The 19297-nt window shown below is 42.9% G+C and overlaps 1 protein-coding gene and 1 long non-coding RNA gene across 6 annotated transcripts; both read left to right on the forward strand.

Annotated features, from left to right (window-relative positions):
- Positions 1-6811: 6811 nt before the first annotated feature.
- Positions 6812-9211, forward strand: LOC134024086 (uncharacterized). The gene is made up of 4 exons (XR_009930846.1): positions 6812-6911; positions 7284-7326; positions 7521-7573; positions 9169-9211. It is a non-coding gene; the product is annotated as an uncharacterized LOC134024086 (long non-coding RNA).
- Positions 9212-9728: 517 nt separating this feature from the next.
- On the forward strand, positions 9729-18687 carry LOC134024083 (protein NLRC3-like). 5 transcript variants are annotated; one of them, XM_062466501.1, is made up of 8 exons: positions 9729-11602; positions 12469-12645; positions 12722-12904; positions 13431-13619; positions 15077-15262; positions 16774-16962; positions 17487-17663; positions 18198-18687. In XM_062466501.1, exons 1-8 carry the CDS (start codon positions 9744-9746, stop codon positions 18331-18333), a joined length of 3096 nt encoding a protein of 1031 aa, XP_062322485.1. In that variant the 5' UTR covers positions 9729-9743; the 3' UTR covers positions 18334-18687. The 5 variants fall into 5 exon arrangements, with proteins under 5 accessions (XP_062322485.1, XP_062322486.1, XP_062322487.1 ...); XM_062466502.1 differs by lacking the exon at positions 17487-17663; XM_062466503.1 differs by lacking the exon at positions 12722-12904.
- The last annotated feature ends 610 nt before the right edge of the window (positions 18688-19297 follow it).

The following is a 19297-nucleotide window of genomic DNA, read 5'->3' on the forward strand; positions in this document are numbered from 1 at the left end:
ACCAGGACCAGGACAAAAGACCAGGAAAACATGTCCATCTGACCCTTACCCTGGCTAGGTTCAGCAGCATGTTAGAATGTTGACTCTGCAGATCTATAAATACAGCTGATATCATTCCTGATGTTGTCATCATATCACACAGTCTGGTCTGTTCAGTTCAAAAAAAAATATCTGTGAAATATTTGTCTGTGTGTGGATCTGCATTGTGGGTTGGGACACACACACATGCTTCAATCAACCCACGGAGAAATCACATTTCAAAATAAATACAGAAATAGTCAACATCACATAGACAGTGTTTAAGGTCAGATGGCTGGTTCAATTCCCTGATGTGCAAAATGACATTGTGTCCTTGGGCAAGGCACTTCATCCCTACTTGCCTCGGGGGAATGTCCCTGTACTTACTGTAAGTCGCTCTGGATAAGAGCGTCTGCTAAATGACTAAATGTAAATATTGAGATGGGTCTCCGAGGTTAACGTTCACAACCACAGCTTTCTAGAGCAGATGGAGGATTAGTAGTAAGTGTAGTTGTAGTTAAAATGTTGTTTATTTATTTCTTTAACCTGAGCAGCATTTAACTAAAATCATACATGTGCTTTAATGTTGTGTTGGAATCCACCCACCCAGTTTGGGTGGGTGGAACTTCCGGTTTGGGCAACTTCCGGTTTGGGTAACTTCCTGTTTGGGAGTAAGATCTCAAAGTGTTCCTGAGATTCCGAGAGGTCGTGACCTCTGTGGGAGGTGATTGGTCTGGATAGCAGGTCCTTGTGCGTTTCCCAGGTAACAAGCTGGCCTGAGGGGTAGATGAGATGTGTCTCATGGTTGGTAAGGTCAGTCTGTACACAATGCTGGTGTCTTCTTCACTGTGATTCACCCTGTGGTTAGTTAATGTCTCCCTCCTGTACTGGACTGCTTCTTCTGCCCCTGTGTGTGTGTGTGTGTGTGTGCATGCAGATATTGTGTGTTTAAAATATAGTATAAAAATGTAAACAGACATTAAAATAAGCCCTGATAACTGCTTGTCCATGCAGTTTATGACAAACCAGGTTTATGCTGTTCTGAACAGTCCTGAAAGTGAAATTTATCGGCGGAGATTACACCAAAGAAAGAAATGGATGTTCTTGTGTGTCTGTGCTGTTGTAGCATTAACAGAGACAGGCAGTGTTCTAGACTGACCTCAAGAAAGGAACTTTAAAGGGCACTTGAAGTTGAAGTTGTCTTAATTAATTAATATTTTAAATGGCAGAGTCCGTAGAACAGACTAAGTCTGTAGCCCACCTCTCCTCCATCACCCCTCTCTCTCTCCTCCATCACCCCTCCCCTCTCTCCTCCATCACCCCTCTCTCTCCATAAACCCTCTATCTCCTCCATCACCCCTCTCTCTCCATCACCCCTCTATCTCCTCCATCACCCCTCTCTCCTCCATCACCCCTCTATCTCCTCCATCACCCCTCTCTCCTCCATCACCCCTCTATCTCCTCCATCACCCCTCTCTCTCCATCACCCCTCTATCTCCTCCATCACCCCTCTCTCTCCATCACCCCTCTATCTCCTCCATCACCCCTCTCTCCTCCATCACCCCTCTATCTCCTCCATCACCCCTCTCTCTCCTCCATCACCTCTCTCTTTCTCCATCACACCTCTATCTCCTCCATAATCCCTCTCTCTCCTCCATCACCCCTCTATCTCCTCCATAATCCCTCTCTCTCCTCCATCACCTCTCTCTCTCCATCACCCCTCTCTCTCCTCCATCACCCCTCTCTCTCTCTCCATCACCCCTCTATCTCGTCCATCACCCCTCTCTCTCCATCACCCCTCTATCTCCTCCATCATCCCTCTCTCCTCCATCACCCCTCTATCTCCTCCATCACCCCTCTCTCTCCTCCATCACCCCTCTATCTCCTCCATCACCCCTCTCTCTCCTCCATCACCTCTCTCTCCTCCATCACCTCTCTATCTCCTCCATCACCCCTCTCTCTCCTCCATCACCTCTCTCTCTCCTCCATCACCCCTCTCTCTCCTCCATCACCTCTCTCTCCTACATCACCCCTCTCTCTCCTCCATCAAATCTCTCCATCACCTCTCTCTCCTCCATCAAACCTCTCCTCCATCAAACCTCGCTCCTCCATCACCTCTCTCTCCTCCATCACCCCTCTCGTCCATCACCCCTCTCTCTCCTCCATCACCTCTCTCTCCTCCATCACCCCTCTCTCGTCCATCACCCCTCTCTCTCCTCCATCACCTCTCTCTCCTCCATCATCCCTCTCTTCTCCATCACCGCTCTCTCTCCTCCATCACCTCTCTCTCTCCTCCATCACCCCTCTCTCTCCTCAATCACCCCTCCCTTCTCTCTCCTCCATCACCTCTCTCTCTCCTCCATCACCCCTCTCTCCTCAATCACCCCTCCCTTCTCTCTCTTCCATCATCCGTCTCTCTCCTCCATCACTACATCCAGACCTCCCCCTCCCGTGTGTCTTGTGTTTCCTGTGTTGCTCACTGTGACATGTGCCTTGTGTGTTGCAGGGGTCAGTCTTCATGCTGTAAGGAGTGTGTGAGTGCTGTCAGCGAGGAGTATGTGTGTGTGCTGTTCCTTGTGAAGTCTGTGTGTTGCTTGTGAAATCTGTGTGTCTTGTACATCATGATGAACTTGTGTGGGTATAAACTGTTGTGTTTTTATTGTCATGTTGGCAGCAATGTGCAGAGTGCCTCCTTCTCACCGTGGTTTGTGAAGAGCAGACTGTTCTGTGTCACAGTGTGGGGTTTGTCTGTGTCACAGTGTGGGGTTTGTCAGAGACCAGGATGTTCTGTGTCACAGTGTTTGTCAGAGTTTCACTGCCAGCTGTCTTTACTAGTCACCTGTGTTTTAGCTCGACTCAATAAATGGGTTTCAAAATGTGGATCTGTGTCATTTACATGCCTTCGTATCAGCGCTGGACTTTCACCAGTTGGATGTACTGAACAGTCTTGTTGACAGTCATGCCAGCAAGTATTTAAAAATCAGCATGTAGTGTTTGTCAACTGCTAGATTAAACTGCAACAATTAAAACATTGACTTTATTTGAATTACATAACATTTTATTTGTTTAAACTTTATCAAATGCAGGGCTCTCAAGTTTCACGCTTTTTTCCTTGAGACGCACCCATTTCAACTATTTCTCACGCTGAGAAGTAAGAGATTAATGAACGAGACACAGGCATATGGAAGGAAGTTTTCTGCTGAGATGATAGCTGTCTCAAGTTATGGTCCCATTCTTCACCTCTATTGTTGTATATGTTGGGCCGACGTCGGCAAAACGTGTGTGTGCTTTCTGGGATAGACCTCCATTCATTATGCACTCGACCGTTAGCGCCCTCATATGGAACTACATTGGAACTGCAGAACCCAGAAGTTTCCCGAGAGTGGGAGTTCTCCCCAATTTCGGTTCTAACCCCTACTGGTTTGAAAGTCGTAGCGAAATAGGTCAATTTGTTAACCGACTTCCTTCTTTCAGGTCAGATTCAGTCTTATGTTCCTAATTTTCTCGTTAAACATTATTTACTTCATAAACATTGCAATTTTGTCAGTGCAGATTGCAAGCTTTCAAATAGTGTGTCAGTGTTTTGGAAGTTCACACTGTCTACACACTATTTGAAAGCTTGCAATCTAGTTGCAAAGCTTGCACACTAGTTCAAACTTCAGTTCATACAAGTAAACATGAATAGTTCACGTTCATAGTTCACCATTTAAATTCTGAACTAGTTCATAGTTCAGTTCATAGTTTTAAGGTGTGTGTTTACTGTGTGTAAAAATCCCGCAAAAATTAAGGTGCATCAGATGTAGGCTAGTCGCCGAGTCTGCGTATCTGCTTTCACTTGCCATTTTTATGAGACCGCACACACAATCCTTAAAACTCATTGTTCAAAAGCCTACTGATCCAGAATGTCAGCTGTCCTGAAAACGAAACAGCAGAGATCACCCACCTGTAGGTGTTTAGCTCAGAGTCTCATATGAGGACCAATAGAAGAGCCCACAATCCATTCAGTTTGACTTGTTACAATCCTGTGTGGATCCGTTAGGTTTGCAGACTCACACTTCCTGACTACCTCCACCTGTATCTCCCTCCAGCTCTCTTATGTCTCACCCGACTAATACTGACTGTATCGCCTATGATTTCTACAGAACAGAAGCTGACAGACTGATAGACATCAGACATGAGCAGGAATGATGTGTACAGTTGAGGAGTGAGTGTCTGGTTTGGGTTAGAAAGAAGAGATTCAGTTGTGTTGTTCACCTTATAATCTATGAAGAAAACCAAATTAGTGCCACTTACAGCTGATCTCTACTATAGACAGTGTACATGGGTTAGTCCAAATGTGTACAAACAATTGCATTTTACATTTTCTCATACAAGTGATGGTTTCCACAGAACAAGCTGTTGTTTTTGGAAAAAAACTTATAGCTAGACATTAAAACACAAGCCCACTGGGAAACAAATATGTTTAGAATAAAAAACTACATTCAGTGTGATGAGATATGGTAAAATGCCTCAAAAGCATGGATATTAAAGCTATAATCCCAGTTTCAGCACTGTAGCACTCTTCAGCACTCTCTCTCCCTCTGTCTCCCTGTCTCTTTATCTCTCTGCATAATACACACACCTGCCTTTCTCTCTCTCCCTAATACACACATCACACACACACAACTGCCTTTCTCTCTCACTCCAGTGTTGTATGCAATCTTTCATAGGGGTTAAATGTATTCTATGTGTAAGAGATATGTAACACATGAATCAAAACATACAATGGGTCAGATGGAAAGAGCGGGAAGGGGGAGGAGAAAGAATTGGGTTTGGTTACTTCTGCAGAATCGTCCAGAAAGTGTTGCAATCACTATAATGTTGAATCTCAGGAGTTTGGCGAGATCCTTTTTGAAGGCCTATGTGTTGTCTGGACTTGCTGTATCAATGGACTCAGTGAGTGATTATTTGTTGTTGGTATTTATAATCAGAATAAAGGGGAAGTGTCTTGAGGCAGGTAAAACAGTTCATTGGTCAGTTACTCAAGCTTGGGTGTTGTTCAAACTGGTTCACAGATAGGTGTGAAGGGGATGTAACTTTTGGATGGTGTACTTCAAATGTTCATACCTTGGATATACTTCATAATATATCTACACAATATTTATAAATGGTTTGGTTCGTAGATAAAAATCATTTTGATATCAAGGTTGACTGAATTATCAACAGGAAAGGAAGTTACATTAAAACATCAAATTACATCAACACAGCATGAAACGGAAAGCATAAATTGTCACACATAAATTCCAATAATGCTTCTAGTGTCCACAAACAGTATCGTCTTTGTAAGGCTGGGTGTCAAAGCTGCCCCCACCTCTCATATGCTAAAGTCTGGAGTTTCTGGACGGTCTCAACTTGATGGCCCTCACACCCCATTCAAGATGTGGTCTGATTGGTTGTCCTTGTGTATAAAGGGAATAGTAATGCATTGCTCTGTGGATTCTTCATCTCCTGAGACCTTCTCCTCAGCTCTGGCTTGTCCTTGTACTCATTCTTCTTGCTCACCTCTTGCTGTCTCTCTGATTTACAATGATCATGGTAGCGTAGGCAAGAGTTAACCTTCATTTTGTAACATGTTTGCTTTGTAATTGATTTCATTCATTTGCAATGTTATTAAATGTGTATTTAATTTAACCTTATTTTGACCATTCTTGCTCTGATTTAACCCATAGAGTCGAATAACTGTAATTCTATTTGGATTGGCATTATTTGGTTCATGCTAATACACTATTCAGTTTCCCACCTTCCTTTAAACCATAGGGGAATTTGTTTTGGTTGTTTGGCCAATATTTAACCCCCTACATCTTTGAGAGATGTCTGTTTTGGATGAATCCTTTGTTTAATCCAGAGTTTTCTGGAGTAGGGAGGTTGAGGAAGGTGGGCCATTTGTCTGGCCCTTCTCCCTCCCCGTTGGAGAAGGAGACGCCAGGTCTGGTATCAACCTTTTGAGGCTCATCCAGAAAGATAGTGGCATTCTATGATGCGTCATATAATGCAAAATCGGGGGTTCTTGTGCTCATGTGGTCGGCAGACTGTGTCTTACTGAGGTGATCAGAAATGACCGTGTTGAAGGTTTGACTCTGTGCTACAACATATTAATTAATAAGAAACATCTTTTGACACTTAAAGAGTAGTTTTTAAGAAATGTTTGAACTTGATTTTACTAAGCAACACACAATCCAGTGATCCACAATGGCCACAAGTAGCAAAAGTCAGCTGTTGAACATTCTGAAGGAGCTCGGGGAAGACGATCTGAAGACGTTTCAGTGGTACCTGCAGAATGAAGTTCCAGTTGGGTTTAAACCCATCCCAAAGAGCAGGTTGGAGAAAGCTGCGAGAAGAGACACCGTGGATAGGATGGTGGAGGCATACACACTTGAAGGAGCTCGGAAGATCACTGTGGAGATCCCGAAGAAGATGGATCAGAATCATCTTGCTGAGCGGCTGATGAGTAAGTGTTTTATGGGTATTATTAGTATTATTTTTTTCCAAATTGCATGATGCAAATTCCAGATTGCATGCTGCAATCTTTATTTATTATATCTAGAAATATGTTGTATTCACTGTCAGAGATGCAGTGTAGAGGAGATGTTGCCCTCCTGTCTGTGTCTGCAGTGTTATTCTGCATGTGTATCTATCACTTAAGAATGCAGACACTGTAAGGCGACTGACACCCTTCTCTTAACTAAACAAGGTTACATTATATCAGTTGTAGTCCAGCACGCTAACACCAACTCAAGTCCACACAGGACAGGAAAGCACAACTACTGGAGACAACATAACCATTAACCATAACCTTACAACCTACAATATAACCCAAAATAATAACAAGGTAATTGTGGACCATCAGAAAAAAGGTAAAAACTTCATCATCTGGCTGATGCTTTAGAAGAAGAAAAAGGTTCTCAGTCAGTACAGAACCTTACACAAAGATACTGATATAGAATTGATACTGATCAGCTACAATATATACTGATAAGTATACAATATATACTGATACGTATACAATATATAGTGTAAGATACAATTGAGACTGATATGTATCAATTACGAAGTCAAAAAACAAAATAAATTCCTAGGTTACAATAAGCTATGCTTTAAATATTATTTGAGTAAGCCATTGAGCATCAGTAAGGAGCCTCCTTCTGTTCTGAACTCCTGCTGCTGATACATGGTGGCGTCTCCGCACATTCAGACAAGTTACACACCAACCTTTCTGTTTGTTTTAGAGGAAGCAGCCCCGATTCCACAGCAAAGCACCTCTCCACCAACGTAAGACAGTAAACATATATTTTAATGTGGAATCATAAGACATTACAATAATGAAGTGTAAATAATACAATAATTTTCACAGTGGAAAATACTTTGTATGCTTACAGTAGGTGAGGCAGTTCCTCAAAGCAGCAAACCTGTCATTTCTGTTCAAATCAAAAACAATAATGACATGATTATTTTCCCTTCTTCAGACACCTCAATGAAGACAGAGGGAGAGAGACAAACAGGAGTGGTGAAGACAAGGGTGACCCTGTATTTTGAACTTGCTTTTTATTTTATTTTTTGAGCCTGCCTTTATCAAGCCGGCTTGATAAAGAGTAACAGCTCAGCCCCTCATGCTCAATAGTACAAACCCTCTTTAGTCTCCCTGTTCATTACAGCCCTACATTAACATTAGGCTCAGGACTAAACCATATGATGTACTGTTAGTGTATGTCTTTATAGTCTATATCATACAGCAGGTACAACACTGTTCATATACTGTATGTCCAGTGTTTCCTTTAAGATTTTTTTTAGAAGTGGGGGCAGGTCTGTCCGAAACTGCGAAAAATAACAATAAACCCACTATTTATTAATTAAAACTACTTCAGCATAAATCAAATCAAATGTATTTGTATAGCCCTTTTTACATGCAAGCATGTCACAGAGGGCTTCACATACGCCCATAAAACTGCCCCTCAACCAACCTAAACCCTCAAGGAAGACAAGGAAAAACTCCCAGAAAAACTCCCAACAGGAGAAAAAATGGAAGAAACCTTGGGAGGAGCAATTCAGAGAGGGATCCCCTCCTCCAGAGACGGTTGGTGAGAGAGAGGAGCAGAACACAGGCTAAACATAGTCATACAGTGTCAATGGGTTTTGAAACACCAAAATCCATTGTTCAACTTTATAGATGTAGGACAGGACCGGGAGACTCGCGACCAGGTCCAGCGTTGGCTGACCGACGACCAGGCAGGTGCTGACAGCTCAAACCCCCCACACCACAAGGGATGTATGTGGGGGGAGGGGGACAGAGAGAGGAGAGCAGGGGAGAGCAGCATAATAATGCACCTAAAATACAAACGTGAGCAAAGACAGCAATCGCTATCGAATCAACAGACATGTGCAATTTAACTAGCAGGTGAAGAATACAAACAACAAAAATCACCAGTTAACTTAATTTAAATTTGCAAGAACTATAGACTAATACAATAACAGGCATAAAGGAACTGACAACATAAGTTATACGACTTACAGTTCTCAAGGACGCAAACACGCAATCTCAACTGCGGTGTGAAGCGCGTGTCCGTGCTATTCTCCGACATGCACTCAACAATTTCTGATACCATGGCGGCAGAAATTTTAATTTCCACGTCTATCTTATCAGTCATAATAATTTTGTCAACCAACACTAGTCGAGATGGGAGAGTCATTAACTAGCCCTCCAGCTGTCCTGGTTGTGTGTATAGGCAGCCCATGTCATCCAGGTGGCGCTGTCTGACTTGACAGCAAACCCCTCTCCCATTTACTCACTTGTTGTCTTCTGTACACCCCCGTGTCGTCGGGGGCAACAATGCATGGGGATGGGTTTTGGTTCATCGAATGCATTGTAGTAGTTCACATTACATGACAGTGCTTAGATTTCAGCCTAAAACAGGTCACACTGACTCTAATAAACTGTACTTCATCCTATCCACATACTACTGACAAGATTTAGACCATAGAATCATTTTCAGAGACCTTTACTTTGTAATGCTATAAAAGAGAATGTGTATTTTATGTATTTTTGTATTAGGAAACGTCGTTGTGACACTGCGGTGCACCAGGGTTTAATCGTCTTGTCTTTCATTATGTTTGTAGAGGGCACATCCCAGGACCCACTAGGCAGTGCAACACCACCAGGGTAAGATGACCAGCCTTATATTAACAGTTGAGAAGAGGATATGCTCACAGCTATGTCTAATTCTTACCAGTGTTACATACATCTGGGATAACATTATCATAACACAATAATGTACACAACGTAATTCTATATATGATTTGGTAGTTATTGACTAATCCTATAAGTGCAGTTAAAGTGTTGACAGTATCTGTATCTTATTCCCCTTGTCCCTTTTGACATCTCATCCTTATTTACTGTATTTTGTACTCTTTCCCCATTCTCCTCCTCTCGTTATCTCCATCCCTCTCCCCCTTTCCCATCTCTTTCCCTGCTCTCACTCTCTTCCCCTTCTCCCCCTCTCCTCCACCTCCCTCCTTCTCCCCTCTCTTCCACCTCTCCTTCATTCTTCTCTACCTCTCTCCCTCTGTCTCATTCTACAGTGAGTAGATTGTGTCCAGTGTGGAGAAACCCTGACCACATCCTGCACGTATTACAGGAAGCACATGACTGTATCCTTAGCCAACGTTTTATATAAACACATCCATAGTGTATTATGTATATAAAGTATTGTTTTGGTAATGAATGGAGTCTGTTAAAGTCTGCTTATGTGGAACTTCTACTTGCAGACATACTCAGACTTAAAAAGGACCTTCAAGAGAGTTTGAAGACGAAGTTCGAACACCTCTTTGAAGGAACCACAGAAGATGAGAACATTCTCAACAGCTTCTTCATTCCACTCTACATGACAACAGGGGAGAGTGAAGGGGTCAATAAAGAACATGAGATCATGCAGAATGAGTATCCATCCACAGGCAAAACATCAGCAGAAAGGTCAATCCACTATAATGAAATCTTCAGCCCCCTAGATGAAAAAGAGACAAAGATCTTGACTGTGCTGACGAAGGGCATCCCTGGCATTGGAAAAACAGTCTCAGTGCACATGTTCATCCTAGACTGGGCAGAAAGGAAATCAAATCAGGATATAGATTTAATCTTTGTACTTCCATTCCGAGAGCTGAATTTGATCAAAGATGACTTGAGTCTTCATGGTCTTCTGAAGGAATTTCATCCAGAGATGAATGAGGTAGAAGACACACAGATGTTTAACAACCACAAAGTGCTGTTCATCTTCGATGGGATGGATGAAAGCAGATGTCCTCTGGATTTCCGAAACAATCAGAGAGTGTCTGATGTCACGAAGGAGTGTCCAGTCGATGTTCTGCTGACCAACATCATGAAGAAGAGTCTGCTTCCCTCTGCTCTCCTCTGGATAACCTCCCGACCTGGAGCAGCCAGTCAGATCCCCCGCAGAACCGTCAAAATCAACAAGGAGACAGAAGTTCGTGGCTTCCAAGGAGAACAGAGGCTTGAATATTTCAGGAAGAGATTTTCTGATGATGAGGACCTGGCCAACAGAATCATCGAACACATCAGTACAACAAGGAGCCTTTACATCATGTGTCACATTCCTATCATGTGTTGGATTATTGCCAAAGTCCTAAAAGACATGTTGAGACAAAACAACAGTGGACATATCCCCCAAAGTCTGACTGAAATGTACATTCACTTCCTGATCACTCAAACACAGCTTGCAATAGAGAAGTATCAGGGGGAAACCATCATGGATGAAGAGAAGGTCTTAGAATTAAGAAAAGACTTGATGCTGAAACTTGGACAGGTAGCTTTTGAACAGCTGGTGAAGGGGAGTGTAGTGTTCTATGAGGAAGACCTGAGAAAATGTGAGATTGATGTTGATGAAGCTGCAGTGAAATGTGGACTGTGCACAGAAATCCTGAAGGTAGAACGTGGGCTGTATAAGAAGAAGATGTACTGCTTTGTGCACCTGAGCTTTCAGGAGTTCCTCGCTGCTCTTTATGTGTTCTACTGCTGTGTCACCAAGAACATCAGTGCGCTGGAGTCCTTCCTGGAGAACGTGTCTGCAGAGCTGCCCCTACATGAATTGCTGAAGAGAATCGTGGACAAAGCTCTACAGAGTAAGAATGGACACCTGGACCTGTTCCTCCGCTTCCTTCTTGGCATCTCACTGGAGTCCAACCAGACTCTCTTACAAGGCCTTCTGCCGCAGACAGAGAACATCTCAGAGACTATTGAGGAGATGAGGAAATACCTCAGGAAGCCAGACGTAGAGAATATCTCACCAGAGAGGCACGTCAACCTCTTCCTCTGCTTGACTGAGATGAACGACAGTTCAGTACATGAGGACATTCACCAGTTCCTCATGTCACCAGATCGTGAAGAAGACGCTGTCTCATTGCATCACTGCTCAGCGCTGTCTAATGCACTTCTGATGTCACAAGGCGAGCTGGATGAGATGGACCAGAGGAAATACAACATAGATATGCTGGGGCGAAACAGACTGGTCCCAGCAGTGAGGAAATACAGAAAAGCTGTGTAAGTATTTATCTCAAACTCACACGTAATGCTTCACATGTTGACCTGAAACCCCTATTGAATTGTCTTTTTTTTATTTACCAGTTTTACACTGGTAAATAAATGTAACTGTGTATAATCAATTTAAACTCTTAATACTGTAATTTGTCGATAATGTTGATTGTTGGAAATAGGCAAAAAAGTGGCTAATATTAAAACAATTCTTTAACATTTAACATTTTGATTTTTTTTTTTATGCATTTGTTTTTTAACTACAAATTTCAAATATCAGTTCTTTAATGCAAGGATTTGCATTATAGCTGGCACATCTGTGGTTAAATTCAGGGAGATTTCAGAGCAGACAATGTAGATATTCCCCACCAATAACAGTGGTGGTAATACCACAGAGCTAGGAGCATAGCGAGCCACTGTTCTGCGCATGACCGGACGAGCCGGAACTGGAAAGATGGCGCGGTCCATTTTGCGCTCTCGCTTGCCTCACTGCGCCACTGAGCACTTTCCATAGAAATGAATGGTAACGCCCTCTTTAAAGAGCAGGCTCGCTGTGTCTACTGTATGTAAGTCTATACTCTGACCATGTTGGACAAAGTTACGCTTTCCATTAAATGTGATCGTAGCCTTGCTGTAGAACGAGACGTATGTGTTAAAAGGCTAACTCTGTTTTGGGGTTTGTTTTCTAGTATCTAGTAAGTTTAGTCAAATGAGTAAATAACCTTAATATTACAAACATATTGATTTTTTAAAGTTGATTTTGTGGAGTTGTTGCAACCCTGGATCTGATGTGAATCCTGGCTGCCAAGAGACCTTGGGTCAACAGTCTTAACCACTCCAGCACACTGCAGCTCATGAATGTTGTGTTTCTACAGCCTGACTGACATGATACTCAGCCATGAGGACTGTGCATTACTGGCCTCCTCCCTCAAGTCACCAGACTGTCCTCTGAAAGAGCTGCACCTGGGGGGGATTAAGCAGTCTGGGTTCAATGACCTGAACATTGTCTTTGATGCCCTGAGAGGTCCATACTGTAAACTGGAGACACTGAGGTCAGTACCTGTAGAGGAGTCTTCAAATGATGACAACACAAACATGATTACATTGTGGAATGTTCTGTTTCTACAGACTGACTGACCTGAGTCTCAGCTTTCATGACCGTACATCACTGGCCTCCAACCTACGGTCACCAGACTGTCCTCTGAGAGAGCTGCACCTGGGGGGGATTAAGCTGATAGATATTAATAATGACAACCTGAGTGTGGTTTTTCCTGCCCTGAGAGATCCACAATGTAAAGTGGAGACACTGAGGTCAGTACCTGTAAAGGAATCTTCACATGATGACAACACAAGCATCAACACATTGTTGGACTGTTGGTTAGTTTGACATGGTCGCACTGGGAGCCAGTTATGAAGCAGTATATTTTAGTTCAGGTGTTTTACAGACCACTCACAGTCCTTCAGATACAGTATAGGACACAGAAGGTTGGAGAGATGCGAGTGGTTAAATCTACCACTCTTTACTATTAGCTGGTTTACCATAGTAACCACTTAAACTGCAATATTCAAATCATCAGAGTGAATCATTGTTTTTCTAATCACATTTTACTTGTAGTACACCACTGGCTGTATGGATTACATATGATTTATCAAAATAAAGTAAACACTTCAAAATTATCTGTAAAGACAGAAGCAGCATAATCTTTATGTATCAGGAGAAACCTAGAGGTATGACAGAGGTGCAGATGTGATGTGAATCCTGGCTGCCAAGAGACCTCCAGTCAACAGTCTTAACACCTTCACCACACTGCAGCTCATGAATGTTCTGTTTCTACAGACTGACTGAAATGGATCTCAGCTCTGAGGAGTGTACATCACTGGCCTCCTCCCTCCAGTCACCAGACTGTCCTCTGAGAGAGCTGCACCTGGGGGGGCAACATCTGGGGAAGACGCTGTATATTCACAACTACCTGAGTGTTTTCTTTGATGCCCTGAGAGGTCCACGATGTAAACTGGAGACACTGAGGTCAGTACCTGTAGAGGAGTCTTCACATGATGACAACACAAACATGAACACATTGTTGGACTGTTGGTTAGTTTGACATAGTCATCCTGAGAGACAGTTATAAAGCAGTATATTTTAGTTCAGGTGTTTTACAGACCACTCACAGTCCTTCAGATACAGTATAGGACACAGAAGGTTGGAGAGATGCGAGTGGTTAAATCTACCACTCTTTACTATTAGCTGGTTTACCATGGTAACTATTCAAAGTAAAATGTTCAACCCAGCAGAGTGAATCAGTGATTCTCTCATGTTTTACCTGTAGTAAGTACATCACTGGCTGTATGGATTACATGTGCTTTATTAAAGTACAGTAAACACTACAAAATGATCTTTAAAGACAGAAGCAGCTTGTATCAGGAGAAACACAGAGGTATGACAGAGGTGTGGATGGGATGTGAATCCTGGCTGCCAAGAGACCTCCAGTCAACAGTCTTAACACCTTCACCACACTGCAGCTCATGAATGTTCTGTTTCTACAGACTGACTGACATGACACACAAAGAGAAGGCCTCTCCATTTGTGGTCTCCTTCTCCCAGACATCGTCAGACTGTCCTCTGACAAAGCAGCAGCTGGGGGTGGATAAGCTGTGTGGTGGTGGTGGAGATGGTGACCCGAGTGTTGTCTTTGATGCCCTGAGTGGTCCACAATGTAAACTGAAGACACTGAGGTCAGTACCTGTAGAAGAGTCTTCACATGATGACAACACAAACATGAACATATTCTGAACAGCTTCATGTAAAATATAAATGTTGTTCGTATCCATAACGTTTACTGATGGTCGCTGTTTTCGCCGACGTAACAACTCACAATAGGCTACAGTGCCAGTTGGGAGATATAAAATCCACTTACTCTCACATATCGTTTATGGAAAGGTTTCGCTGCAAAGCACAACAACCGTCGCCTTAAGCTTTCCTAAAAACGTTGGGTGATCATGGGTCATTTGTGGACTGTAGCCTAATTATAAGTTTTTAATTATAATAAGTAGGAGTATTGTATGCTGTTTTATACTTGTAGTCCACTGCATCTTGGACACAGTTATTGCACTTTGAATTTTCATTTAGCTTTTTATAGCCTACTTTTACTTTTTGAAAGATGCACAGTTTTGTTTATGTTTGAACACTGGGCTCAAGCCCGGAGTGGCCATCGGGAGAATTGGGAGAATTCCAGGGACAACCCTAAACGATTATTTATTGTTGTGGAGGGAGTTAGCAAGATTAAGCTGATACGAAAAGAATAAAATGGATGGGAAAAAGATGCCAGGACGAACTGAAAAAGCTAGGTAAAAAAAGAAAGATCTGTCACTTCATAAAGGTGGTTAGGTGTAGATGGCATGTGAATCCTGGCTGACAAGAAACCTCCAGTGAACCGTCTTAACCACTTCACCACACTGCAGCTCATGAATTATTTGTTTCTACAGACTTACTGACATGTTGCTCGGTGCTCAGGACTGTGCATCACTGGCCTCCTCCCTCCAGTCACCAGACTGTCCTCTGAGAGAGCTGCACCTGGAGGGGATTAAGCTGTCTCACGATTATGATCATGGTGACCTGAGTCATGTATTTGCTGCCCTGAGAGGTCCACAATGTAAACTGGAGACACTGAGGTCAGTACCTGTAGAGGAGACTTCACATGATGACAACACAAACATGAACACATTGTTGGACTGTTAGTTAGTTTCACATGGTCACCCTGAGAGCCAGTTATGAAGCAGTATATTTTAGTTCAGTTGTTTTAAAGACCACTCACAGTCCTTCAGATACAGTATAGCAGTGATTTTCAACCACTGTGCCGAGTTGGTCAGGTGTGCCGTGAGAAATTATCCAATTTCACTTGGTCTTAAAAAAATTAAATACACATTTATTAATTATTATTTGATGCAAATAATATGCCATTGTCGAGTGTCTGTAACTGTGACTGGCAGAGTAATGTAATATTCGTCCAGGTGGCAGGGCCAGGGGCGCCGGCAGGAATTTTACCTAGTGAACGGCTAACGGTTGTCGCTTTCTAACGCAAATGACGAATGAAACAGGCTCACTTTGAGGCTCGTATCTACAAAATGCAGTTCTCCCTGATGTTTTTGGTGTAGAATACAGAGTGAAATACAACATTGTGAACACACTGCCAGTGAGCGACCCGAGTCTGACTCTGAGGCTAACGTCAAAACAATGTAGCCTACCATACCGGGGGACGCAGTCTCACTCAGATTGCAAGTTTGACACAAATCACACCAAAGATCGTACCGCCTGGCTAAATGCAGAATTCCCATATCTCTTGAAAGCTGCCCTCGTCGACCTTTTTGGTGTAAAATTGACCAACATGTAAAATTATTTACTTTGTGACATGACGCGGACGAGACGTGGCTACCGCCTACTAGACTATGCGGTCTACCTGGTGAGCCGTTCTCACTCAAATAAGACTATCACGACCCAAATCAAAATTCTGAGTCGACAGATCAATGGGGAATCGCTTTTTCTTCTAAAGGCTGCCCTCCTCGACCTTTTTGGTGCAGAATTCACTGAGATATAAAATTGGAAACTGGAGGCATCTTGTGTAAAACAGCACCATGTCAGCATAGAGCGTACAGATCTGGAAGTGATGAGACCTGTTTCACCGAATACGGAAGTGTTTCCCGCATAACCACTGTTATATTTACGGTATTAGGCTACAGTGTTCATTTTTTAAAAGTTTGGTCGGCAAGATTTTTCGAATGGAAAAAAAAGTGCCATGGTTCAAAAAAGGTTGAAAAACACTGCAGTATAGGACACATAAGGTAGGAGAGATGCGAGTGGTTAAATCTACCACTCTTTACTATTACTTGGTTTACCATAGTAACCATTCAAAAGACAATGTTCAACTCAGCAGAGTGAATCAGTGATTCTCTGATCACGTTTTACATGTCGTACATCACTGACTGTATGGATTACATGTGTTTTTTTTACGTTGAGTATACACTACAAAATGATCTTTAAAGACAGAAGGAGTTATGTTTCAGGAGAAACACAGAGGTATGACAGAGGAGTAGATTGGATGTGAATCCTGGCTGCCAAGAGACCTCCAGTCAACAGTCTTAACCACTTCACCACACTGCAGCTCATGAATGTTCTGTTTCTACAGACTGACTGAAATGGATCTCAGCTCTGAGGAGTGTACATCACTGGCCTCCTCCCTCCAGTCACCAGACTGTCCTCTGAGAGAGCTGCACCTGGGGGGGCAACATCTGGGGAAGACGCTGTATATTCACAACTACCTGAGTGTTTTCTTTGATGCCCTGAGAGGTCCACGATGTAAACTGGAGACACTGAGGTCAGTACCTGTAGAGGAGTCTTCACATGATGACAACACAAACATGAACACATTGTTGGACTGTTGGTTAGTTTGACATAGTCATCCTGAGAGACAGTTATAAAGCAGTATATTTTAGTTCAGGTGTTTAACAGACCACTCACAGTCCTTCATATACAGTATAGGACACAGAAGGTTGGAGAGATGCGAGTGGTTAAATCAACCACTCTTTACTATTAGCTGGTTTACCATGGTAACCATTCAAAAGACAATGTTCAACCCAGCAGAGTGAATCAGTGATTCTCTAATCATGTTTTACATGTAGTACATCACTGGCTGTATGGATTACATGTGCTTTATTAAAGTACAGTAAACACTTCGATGATCTGTAAAGACAGAAGCAGCATAATCTTTATGTATCAGGAGAAACACAGAGGTATGACAGAGGTGTAGATGGGATGTGAATCCTGGCTGCCAGGAGACCTCCAGTCAACAGTCTTAACCACTTCACCACACTGCAGCTCATGAATGTTCTGTTTCTACAGACTGACTGGCATGATACTCAGCCTTGATGTCTGTTCATCACTGGCCTCCTCCCTCCAGTCACCAGACTGTCCTCTGAGAGAGCTGCACCTGGGGGGGTGTAAGCAGTATATTTACAAAAACCTGAGTGTTGTCTTTGCTGCCCTGAGAGGTCCACAATGTAAACTGAAGACACTGAGGTCAGTACCTGTAGAGGAGTTTTCACATGATCACAACACAAACATGAACACATTGTTGGACTGTTGGTTAGTTTGACATGGTCACCCTGAGAGCCAGTTATGAAGCAGTATATTTTAGTTCAGGTGTTTTACAGACCACTCACAGTCCTTCAGATACAGTATAGGACACAGAAGGTTGGAGAGATGGGGAGGTTGTTTGAATTAATACGTATGTCTACCACTCATAGTTACTATTAGCTGCTTTACCATAGTAACCATTCAAAAGACAATGTTCAACTCAGCAGAGTGAATCAGTGATTCTCTCATCACGTCTTACATGTAGTACATCACTGGCTGTATGGATTATATGTGCTTAATCAAAGTAGAGTAAACACTGCAAAATTATCTGACAGAAGGAGCATAATCTTTATGTATCAGGAGAAACAGAGGTATGACAGGTGTAGATGAGATGTGAATTCTGGCTGCCAAGAGACCTCCAGTCAACAGTCTTAACCACTTAACCCCGTGCAGCTCATGAATGTTCTGTTTCTACAGACTGACTGACATGATAATCAGCCTTGAGGACCGTGCATCACTGTCTGCTTCCGTCCTGTCACCAGACTGTTCTCTGGATGATCTGGAGGCGGAGGATGTAGGGTGTATGGAGTGGCTGGACGGAGTCTCTACTTGATGGCTCTCACACCTCATTGTGTAATTTACTAAATTGCTGATAAGTAAGGGTCAAGATTGTGGTGTGATTGGTTGTTCTTGGGTGTAAAGGGAACTGTGAAGCATTGTTCTGTGGATTCTTGATTTCCTTCTCCTCAGCTCTGGCTTGTCCTACTCCTCCTTCTCCTCAGTTCTGGCTTGTCTTACTCCTCCTTCCTCAGCTCTTGCTTTCTCTCTTATTTGCAATAATCATGGTAGCGTAGGTAAGAGTTTGTTTTATTTTGTTCCTGTTCTCATACAGGGACTACAGAACTACAGAATAACTTTATGCAAACATGCTTTATTAACGTACTCGCACGTGTCTCACATACAGTACAATCCATAGACTTGTTCATTTCTATGGAAAGTGCTCAGTGGCGCAGTGAGGCAAGCGGGAGCGCGAAAAGGACCCCGCCATCTTTCCAGTTCCGGCTCGTCCGGTTTTGCGCAGAACAGTGGCTCGCTATGCTCCTAGCTCCGAGGCTCGTACACGCTCGCAACTAGCTGGACACGTCATACTTTGCGACAACCTGTCGCGAGCGTGTGATCTAAAGCATTGTAAATAGAGTTCGAAAACTGTTAGAATGGGGTACAAGTCCGATCAAGAAGCAGATACATCATGTGAACTTTACGAAAATCAATGCTATTAGTACTGTATAGTATTCCTTTCACTTGGCTTTTAGAAATATGCCTATTTTAGATGGAACATATGTTCCACATACGACTACATATACGTTGTTCTTTTTGTATTGTGTCGGATTAAAGAAACTGTAAACTTGAATATCTGGCTCCGTCGTTGTTTTAGCTTGGCAAAGCAAGCTAAGTTAAATAGGCCTATATATGTTACTATTATGATGATGAATTCTACCAGGGGCGTTGTTAGACATAAAGCTCTACTGGGGCACAGGCCCCTATCATATCCATTATTTTTCTTCCTAGCTTGCTGC

Source organism: Osmerus eperlanus, chromosome 7 (assembly GCF_963692335.1).
Source record: "Osmerus eperlanus chromosome 7, fOsmEpe2.1, whole genome shotgun sequence".
Taxonomy (NCBI): Eukaryota; Metazoa; Chordata; class Actinopteri; order Osmeriformes; family Osmeridae; genus Osmerus; species Osmerus eperlanus.